At 38.2% G+C, this 9257-nt stretch overlaps 2 protein-coding genes across 4 annotated transcripts; both read left to right on the top strand.

Annotated features, from left to right (window-relative positions):
* Positions 1-458: 458 nt before the first annotated feature.
* On the top strand, positions 459-5987 carry LOC112176753 (dynamin-related protein 5A). Its single transcript, XM_024314810.2, has 16 exons — positions 459-798; positions 1223-1286; positions 1471-1578; positions 1805-1906; positions 2250-2300; positions 2530-2591; positions 2726-2816; positions 3005-3069; positions 3529-3723; positions 3856-3975; positions 4157-4227; positions 4352-4577; positions 4684-4734; positions 5009-5237; positions 5371-5510; positions 5591-5987. Exons 1-16 carry the CDS (start codon positions 670-672, stop codon positions 5717-5719), a joined length of 1833 nt encoding a protein of 610 aa, XP_024170578.1. The 5' UTR covers positions 459-669; the 3' UTR covers positions 5720-5987.
* Positions 5988-6253: 266 nt separating this feature from the next.
* On the top strand, positions 6254-9219 carry LOC112176755 (GDSL esterase/lipase At4g10955). Of its 3 annotated transcripts, none has more exons than XM_024314813.2 (3): positions 6254-6473; positions 7049-7164; positions 8007-9219. In XM_024314813.2, the coding sequence occupies exons 2-3, from the start codon at positions 7103-7105 to the stop codon at positions 8995-8997; spliced, it is 1053 nt and encodes a 350-aa protein (XP_024170581.1). In that variant the 5' UTR covers positions 6254-6473; positions 7049-7102; the 3' UTR covers positions 8998-9219. The 3 variants fall into 3 exon arrangements, with proteins under 3 accessions (XP_024170581.1, XP_024170582.1, XP_024170583.1); XM_024314814.2 differs by lacking the exon at positions 6254-6473 and adding an exon at positions 6489-6580; XM_024314815.2 differs by lacking the exon at positions 6254-6473 and adding an exon at positions 6588-6853.
* The last annotated feature ends 38 nt before the right edge of the window (positions 9220-9257 follow it).

Genomic DNA, 9257 nt, shown 5'->3' with positions numbered 1-9257 from the left:
ACGCTTCATGTCACGGGATTTGAATTTTTTAGCTAATTAATTCTAATAAAAAAGCGTTCAACAATTATACATTTACTTCATATTATTCTTTGCAATTTCATTTATAGTAACTCGATCAGATATTAAAATTTTGAAAATCAGATTCACAAAAAAGGTGTTCAAATAGACTTTTAGCTTATTGAAGAACTGTCATACACTAACTAACTTCTATCAATATGATCTAAAGTACTTTTTTTTATAACAAAGCTTTAGAGCTTACAGTTTCTTACCAAGCCGAAGTCCATTGTTGCAATGTTTTATTTTTAATTTAAATAAAAATAAACAAAAACACGTTTTTGACTTCCCGTGCAGTAAAAAGTTAAATGAGCAGGCAACGAAACGAAACGCCCTCAAATACTGGAAGTGGACACGGCAACGTAGATCTAGCGAGTCGTCTGACGCTAGTCGTTGCTTTTACAACTCCCAAAACCCAATATTTACCTTTCTCCAAGTTTTTCAAATACTCTCAAACTTCTCGTCTCCTTCGTCTCTTTTTCTCTCTGGCCGGCTCCTCACCATCACAATCCCCATCGCAGATCTACCTTCAACGTCTCCTCAGCTCCCGTCAGATCCACGCGATCTGACTCCCGCCGCCGCCGTAGCTCCCCCCGCCACCTCTGGGTCTCCGACATGGAGAATCTGATCTCGCTAGTCAACAAAATCCAAAGAGCCTGCACGGCTCTCGGTGACCACGGCGAAGCCAGCGCATTACCGACTCTCTGGGACGCGCTCCCCTCCATTGCCGTCGTCGGTGGCCAGGTCAGCTCCCGATTCAGTCCTCCACCTTCTCTGTCTCTCTCTGATTGATCTAGCTATACGAACTCTGCTTTGCTCAGCTGTGTAACCTAATTCCTAGTAGATGCTGTGTGAATGATTTGCTTGATTGAACTCTGGTGCACAATTTGCTTAACGACGAAGATAGAGTATAATTATTGTGCTTAATCACGGATTCCGTTATATTCTGGACCGGTTTTTAGACGCTAAGACTAGTTCCAGTTATTGTGCTGTGTAGCGGAAGCAAATTGCCTTTTTTGTGGTGGAAGTGGAATTTTGCTCGTGCTAGCTGAAGCATGTTTGTTAATTTAAAAGGAGTATGATGAATTTGAGAAGAAAATTCGTGAGGAATGAATTTATTGTGATATTAATGGATATTGTTTTCTTATGTTATGGTTTTGTGGTGCAGAGTTCAGGGAAGTCTTCTGTCTTGGAGAGCATCGTGGGGAAGGACTTCTTGCCCCGTGGTTCTGGTGAGATTCTTGGTTATTTGTGAGGGTTTGGTTTGGTAGATAGGGTGGTTGTATTTGTTTAGTCATTTAGATATCAAATGCTAGTCTTTGGCTATTCTTGCCACTCATTCTTGTGGATGTTTTTATTTATGGTGATGTTTCTTCTTCGATGTTTGGGAAATGACACGTGGGAAAATGATTGCAGGAATTGTTACTCGTCGTCCTCTTGTGTTGCAGCTTCATAAGATTGACGAAGGCAGCAGAGAATATGCGGAGTTTCTCCACCTTCCGAGGAAAAGGTTCACAGATTTTGGTAATTTCTTAATCTTTTTCTGATTTTGGCTCGTCTGGATTTAATCCGCTATGTTTCAATGCTATTTAAATTTTATTGGTATCCATATCAGTAAGGTTTCCATATTACACTTTCAGAGTGTGTCTCGAGGAATAATAAAATGAAAATCAGTAGCTTGATTTATCTTTTCTGTTTACTTGTTTATTTTCTTCACACGACTAACATGCGAGTATTGTCGTATGTACAGCTGCTGTAAGAAAGGAAATTGCAGATGAGACAGATCGTGAAACTGGTCGCAGCAAAATGATCTCTAGCGTTCCAATTCATCTTAGCATATATTCTCCTAATGGTAAGATAATGGGTATTTGATTTGTTTGCTTGTATTTATTTTGCATTCTGCACTTTTGGAATGGGAATGAGATAGAATGTGTGGAGGTATTCATACTGTTAACACGGTAATTTGACTTGGATTTGACAATCTTATTTCAAATGTCATTTACAATTCACTCAAGTTTTGCTTATTATCACATTTTGCTAAATGATAAATAAGATGGAAGGCTGTTTCAGGATTTCCAAAACTAGTATACTAGAACTAAAGTGTGCCACATTTTTGCGATAGTAGCATATTGTGATTACCACATTTTCCTCTTCTCTTCTACTGACATAAAAAATTTATGTTTGATTCCTGGCAGTTGTCAACTTGACACTTGTTGATCTTCCTGGGCTTACAAAAGTTGCTGTCGGTAAGTATGAAGGCTCTCATTTTTTTAGTTGTATTTCTTTCTGTTGTATCTGCCTGTGGAAAAGTGTAAAGAAGCCCAAGGGGCTATGGATGGAAAAAGGAATGACAGAACATAAATGCATATCTAGTATTAACACATTCCTAGGGATCCTTGTACATATTAATTTCTACTGAATTCTATTAATTGTATATGTAATATGACTGTTAACAATCTGCCTGGGTAAATGTAGAGGGTCAGCCAGATAGTATTGTGCAGGACATTGAAAATATGGTTCGCTCCTATATTGAGAAGGTATAGTCCATTGAAATTTTGATCTGCTTTCTTCTTCTTTTTTATTTATTTTTATTTTTATTTTTATAATTCTCTCTTTTCCCCTGAAGTTGTTACTATGTTTAATCATCCTATCTGTTCAACATTTTATTCAGCCCAACAGTATAATTTTAGCAATTTCACCTGCTAATCAAGATCTTGCTACATCTGATGCAATTAAAATCTCTCGTGAAGTGGATCCAACAGGTGAGTCTAAAAAATTCACATCCAATTTTCTTATCTGTTGCTTTCCAAAAAAGATTCATCTGGTACTTCCAAAGTCAAAGCATTATCAAGTCAATCTACTGAATTGTGAATCATGTAGCTGTTAAAAACCTGTCACCCATATGTTGAGAACATAGTTCTAGATTTTCACTAATGTTATTCTTTCACAGGGGAAAGGACACTCGGAGTCTTGACAAAAATTGATCTTATGGACAAGGGTACTGATGCAGTTGAAGTAAGTTGGCCTATTATTTTGGTTTTGTTGTTTAACACTAGATGGTTTGGTAATCCTCCATTAAGCTATACAGTTTTAACTGTTAAGAAATAAAGCTTATTGTTTACATGAAAACTGTCTTTGACCTTAATATTGTTAAAAAGTGGTGGAAGAAGGTTTTAAAAGCCATTTCAGTGCATTGTGTATATTAGACTTCTGCAGTTATACTTGCATGTCTAAAAACTTGCGTGGGTTTTAAGGAATAAATCTTATTGTTTACGTGAAAACTTTCTTTGACCTTAATATTGTTAAAAAGTGGTGGAAGAATGTTTTAAAAGCCATTTCTGTGCATCGAGTATATTAGACTTCTGCAGTTATACTTGCTGTCTAAAAACTTGCGTGGGTTGCTAAGGAATCCAGATTGAAGATGCTCATAAATTTTGCACTATACATTCTGAGTTTCTATTTCTTTTTGGGTAGATATTGGAAGGAAAGTCTTATCGCCTAAAATTTCCTTGGGTTGGGGTCGTGAATCGCTCTCAACAAGATATTAACAAGAATGTTGACATGATTGCTGCTCGGCGTAGAGAACGTGAATATTTTTCAGGTACCCCCGAATACAAGCACCTTGCTCACAGAATGGGTTCTGAGCATCTAGCGAAAATGCTTTCTAAGGTAGACAACTACGAATTCTCTGTTCTATTGATTTAATTGCTTTAGCAGGAAGCCATGATAGTAGATCATTTTACTTTAACCTTTGGGGTTATCAGTCACTTTCACTAATCATTGTAATGGTTGATGTCTCAGCATTTGGAAACTGTAATTAAGACAAAAATCCCAGGCATCCAGTCCCTTATTAACAAGACCATTGTTGAACTTGAAACTGAACTGAGTCGTCTTGGAAAGCCCATTGCTACTGACGCTGGAGTAAGTTTGTCCTGTTTTTGTATTACCATGTGAACATATATTTTACTCTTAAAAGTCAAAGTCATCAGTTATGATGTTATTGATTAATAATTGGTTATTCTCTCACCTCGTATGGAGGGGAATCTTCACATTTAGATTGAATTTTTAATATTTACAAGATTCACTTGCTTTCAAATTGCAGGGGAAACTGTATGCAATCATGGAGATTTGTCGTCTATTTGATGGAACATATAAAGAACATCTTGATGGCGTGTATGTATCAATCATTAGTCTTTTTCCTAATTATAGGCAGTGCCTTTGTGCAGCTTGGCGTTAGTTGCCTCTGGTAATCCATTGCTAAACTAATCTTATTTAACATGTTCTTTGTTGTCTACAGGCGTCCTGGAGGTGATAAGATTTACAATGTCTTTGATAACCAACTTCCTGCTGCTCTGAAAAGATTGCAATTTGATAAGCAACTTTCAATGGAAAATATAAGAAAGCTCATTACCGAAGCTGATGGGTATCAACCTCATCTAATAGCTCCCGAACAAGGATACCGTCGTCTCATAGAATCCTCAGTAATTAGTATAAGAGGTCCTGCTGAGGCTGCAGTCGATGCGGTAAGAAAGTAGCTTTTCCTTCTGTGAAAATTGCAAGTATTTACTTATTTACACTGCTTGTAGCCTTGTGCTAAGATGGTTTATTTTCAAATTCTCTGGATTCAAGGTTCATGGCCTTCTGAAGGATCTTGTTCACAAGGCTGTAAGTGAGACTCCGGTAAGTTCACTTTCAAGTTTAATCTTTTCTTTTAGTTCCATTTGTATTAGTTCGGGAGTTGTAGTAATACTCTGCCAATATCCATCTTATTTGCTTCTTCTTCATTTTTGTTGTTTTCAGTTCTTATAATCTTGAGTTCATTATTTCTCAAGCTCTTGGATAAATGTTGCTTTTTTTTTTCTATTTTCTTTTTGGCCCAAAGAGGCAAAGCCGAAGATTGCTTAGGTTCTTACTTTTCAACTAGTTGAATAATGTTGCGCTGGTTGACTTACAGGAGCTAAGGCAGTATCCTGGTCTTAGAGCAGAGGTAACAAATGCAGCTTGCGAGTCACTTGAGAGAATGAGAGCAGAAAGCAAGAAAGCAACACTACAGTTAGTTGATATGGAGTGTAGTTACCTGACAGTTGATTTCTTTCGTAAACTTCCTCAAGATGTTGACAAGGGTGGCAACCCATCACATTCACTGTTTGATAGATACAATGACTCTTATCTCAGGCGAATTGGTGAGACTCCTAAACTAAAAGTTAGCCTTCCTTAAAGGCGATTGTGGTGTTTGTCTTTTGTAATTGGTAAAAGGATTCATTTGATCATGAAAATACTTATTCATTCACTTCACGTTTTTGCTTAAAAAAACAGGGTCAAACGTTCTGGCCTATGTCAATATGGTTTGTGCAAGTTTACGCAACTCTATTCCCAAGTCTGTTGTTTATTGCCAAGTCAGAGAGGCAAAACGAAGCTTACTGGACCGTTTCTTCACCGATTTGGGTAAACTGGAGGTGAGTACAGGTCTTTACATGTGTGCTTGTGATGGAAATTGATTGTTGACTTTGGATTGACTCGAAATTTATTTGGGCAGACGAAGCAGTTGTCATCTTTGCTGAATGAGGATCCGGCAGTTATGGAGAGGCGTACTGCCCTTGCAAAAAGGCTGGAGTTATACAGGAGTGCTCAGGCAGAGATGGATACAGTTGCTTGGTCTAAGTAGATGTGCAGCAGGGGATGCATTATTTCTTTTCGATGTGGATTTTGTCTAGACGGCCACATGATTCATTCATTTAAAGATTTAGTTCTAATGGGAAAAGAGGGGTTGGAGGCATCTTTTTGTATTTTATGTACCAACAAATTCCCGAGAGCTGATGTCATTTTTCACTTGGCTTCATGTCGTTGAAACATTTTCACATTTTTACTTTTGTAACAGCTACAATTATATAGTATATATGATTTGCTGGATGGATGTGCCATATTTTCAACAATGTTTTTGCCTATTTTTCCATTGTAAATATCTTGGTTTTCGAATATGAATTTCTAAATTGGACGAACAGAGCTTTCTCTGGTGATTTGAAAATGCTTACTTCGGAGTAACTTGGGACAAAAAATGCTAAATGGTTTTTTACCCTTGGCCATATGTTCTGTTGTGGTCAGTTAGGAAAATACATTAGGTATTAACAGTTCACGTTTGCCTAGACAGGCAAGCCAATATAAAATGAGCTAATAAGATATATTTTTCTGCTAAAAAATTCGTGGTTTCGTGTTTTGGTGGAAGAAAAAGAGAAAGAGGGCGTTTTGTGTTGGAGACAGACAGAAGAGGTCGATGGGTGGCTGATTTGCTTAAACCCCAGACATTCCGAGAAGTAAACGTCGGAAAAACTAGTCACTTTCGACGACGTAGACATTTTAACGCTCACGGGTCACCAACTACCAACCAACCGCTCGGGCTCCCCACCTTTTACTTGTGCAAGGTACATTCTCAATCTTAATGATTTCATCTGCATACTGGTTTCGCATTTTGGTTTTTAGTTGTTTTTCTGGCTTTCCTTTCCTTCCCCTTTTCACTAATTTGGAAATGGTGGGTTCGTTAAAACATTTGATTGCTGCTGCTTTTCTTCTCTGTCTTTGGTTTAACATTGTTCTGTATCTCTCTGTTTCTGAGAAGGTTGATAGGTTTTAATTTCCTAGTTTGAAGGTCTCATGGGATCTGTCTGGGTTTTTGTGGCACCCAAAATGGCTTGTGATCAGATCTGAATGAATTTAGGGAAAAGCATAGCCCTTGAAACTGTTTCTTATGCCATTGATTCATAATACATAGGATTAAGGTGGCTTAGTCAAGCAACTCTTCAAGGTCTTTGCTTTGATTCTTTTGGTCAAGCAAGGTCTTTGCTTTTGGGAAATTGTAACCCAAAAACAAATTGTATTTGTATTGGGTTCACCTTGGGCCTTTTCTGTACTTCTCAGGAGTCTGTTTTTCAATTATTATTTTTGTTTAGTGATATATTTTAATGTGTGCTGAACACTTTACTGGACTTGTGGAATGCAGATCAGCTTTCGAGGATTTTAAGAGGAGACAGAGAGAGAGTAGCATTGGGTGTAAATGGCTTCCGAGAGGGAATGTTTTGAACTTTCAGGACCATTACACCTAACTTCCGTGGACTGGTGAGACATTTAACTCTATATTCTACAACTCTTTTTTGGTTCTTTATAAATTCTTTTAGGTTGGAGTCTTAAGTTTGTGAAGGGCTTGTAAGTTGTGACCAACATTTTCTAATCAATGAACTAATGCTACACCACTGAATATGTATCTTAATCTAATAAAAAAAGCCTTATGAAGATGGGTTCTATTTGCTTATAGAACTATTTGCTTGTTTGGTGGAACTGGAATTATATGTTAGTCATCAAACATAGTCTCACAATTTCATCATCACTACGGTGGAAGTTGCTGTTTAATATCTTATGGAATTTGTGCCCAAACGATTAAACTTTTGTGGTAAAAGAGTGTTGGCATCCCCCAAATGCCTACTTATATAAGCCAATCTGAACTCGCTGCTTATTCCAATTTATCAAACTAGAAAAAAATAATAGATGAACATGTGAATTATCATTGAAGAAGTAGTTCATATACGGGCTTCTGTTTCATTAGATTTCAGAGACTATAGTCTTTCTAATATTTTGCTTCACTGGAAGGCAGCTTTATTCCAAGTTTTTTGGCCATTAGGGTGCTTTTTCTGCAGCTATCTATTTGCATCGAGTGTAGTTTTCTGGTTTTACACTGTTTGCTTCTCTCTGCTGTGGACTTCCTGTCCACTTTTATTGGATCATTCACTTTGACCATTAAAATTTGTACAAGAAAGATTCTAATTAATAGAAAGCATTAAAAACTTGTTGCTTAAATCTCATTCAATCGTTTTCTTTTCAATCATTTTCAATCGTGTTCTTAAGGATGGAACATTGTCCCTTTTCTGGATATGGAAATTGAAAATTTGTGTCATCCTATGCAGGGAAAACACTCATCATCAAAGGTCTGTTGCTGCTAGTTTGGTTCAGGGTGTCTACATAGTTGAGCGCGACCGCCAAGAGAAGCGGGAAGGTTCTGAGGCCCTTGCTCCTCCTTGGTGGGAGTTCTTTCATTTTAAGTTGCTCCGTAAACTAGTGGATGATGTTGGTTTTTCCATCTTTGGTGCCGTTTATGAATTCAAGCCTCCTCCGTCCATTCGTCACCACTCACTGGAGGGAAGACCTTGTTTTGTAATTGCCTTCCGAGGCACCTTGACCAAGTCTGACTCCGTCTCACGAGATCTTGAGTTGGATGTTGAGGTCATCCGCAATGGACTTCACCGAACGTCTCGTTTTGAGATTGCTATACAAGCTGTCAGAAATATGGTTGCTGCTGTAGGGGATTCAAATGTTTGGTTAGCTGGCCATTCCTTAGGGTCATCCATGGCAATGCTTGCTGGGAAAACTATGGCCAAGAATGGCGTTTTTCTCAAGTCTTTTCTCTTTAATCCACCATTTGTTTCTGCCCCGATTGAGAGGATTAAGGATAAGAATGTGAAGCATGGGATTCGATTTGCAGGCAGCGTAATTACTGCAGGACTCTCTTTCGCCATGAAGGCTAAACAAAAACAACATCAGGGAAATCGGTCTGTTGAAGACCCATTCACTACTCTGTCCTCATGGTTCCCTAATCTGTTTGTCAATCCAGGCGATGACATCTGCTCGGAATATATTGGTTATTTTGAGCATAGGAAGAGGATGGTGCAGATTGGAGCTGGGGCCATTGAGAGGTTAGCTACCCAGAATTCGCTTGGAGGTCTACTAATGCATGCAATGGGAAAAGCCTCAGATTCTGAGCCAGCATTGCACCTCATCCCTTCTGCCAACCTGACCGTTAATTTAACCCCTCCGCGGGATCTCAAAGAAGCTCATGGAATTCACCAATGGTGGGCAGACAGTATGCAGTTGAAGTCTGAGGTCCACAGATACAAATAGTCCCTAGTGTATTTTCTTGGATTATTAGTGTGTCATGTACTTGTGTAAGGCTGTTTCCTTCTGTTTTATTCTCTTTAGTAGCTTCGATCAGTGAATCAGTATTCAGGCTCATTCATGAAGAACATCAAAACCCAGATTGTGAATGGTAGGAGTTGTAAACTATCTTTCTGAGTTGCAGCACCAAGGAATTTCTTATAAATTTATCTACCGGTTTGTTTCTTAGACTAGAGGGCCATCATTAATAATAGTGTTGTGTTATT

Source organism: Rosa chinensis, chromosome 7, assembly GCF_002994745.2.
Source record: "Rosa chinensis cultivar Old Blush chromosome 7, RchiOBHm-V2, whole genome shotgun sequence".
In the NCBI taxonomy this organism is placed as follows: Eukaryota; Viridiplantae; Streptophyta; class Magnoliopsida; order Rosales; family Rosaceae; genus Rosa; species Rosa chinensis.
Note: the sequence above shows the minus strand (reverse complement) of the source record. Positions and strands in the feature narration are given on the sequence as shown.

What these genes read in the sequence shown, in the direction of transcription:
- LOC112176753 (XM_024314810.2), top strand. Translation starts at nt 670, where the DNA reads ATGGAGAATCTGATCTCGCTAGTCAACAAAATCCAAAGAGCCTGCACG. An exon ending in CTTCTTGCCCCGTGGTTCTG is followed by an intron (nt 1,287 to 1,470) that starts GTGAGATTCTTG and finishes AAATGATTGCAG; the next exon opens with GAATTGTTACTCGTCGTCCT. An exon ending in TCGTGAAGTGGATCCAACAG is followed by an intron (nt 2,817 to 3,004) that starts GTGAGTCTAAAA and finishes ATTCTTTCACAG; the next exon opens with GGGAAAGGACACTCGGAGTC.
- LOC112176755 (XM_024314813.2), top strand. Translation starts at nt 7,103, where the DNA reads ATGGCTTCCGAGAGGGAATGTTTTGAACTTTCAGGACCATTACACCTA. An exon ending in CACCTAACTTCCGTGGACTG is followed by an intron (nt 7,165 to 8,006) that starts GTGAGACATTTA and finishes CATCCTATGCAG; the next exon opens with GGAAAACACTCATCATCAAA.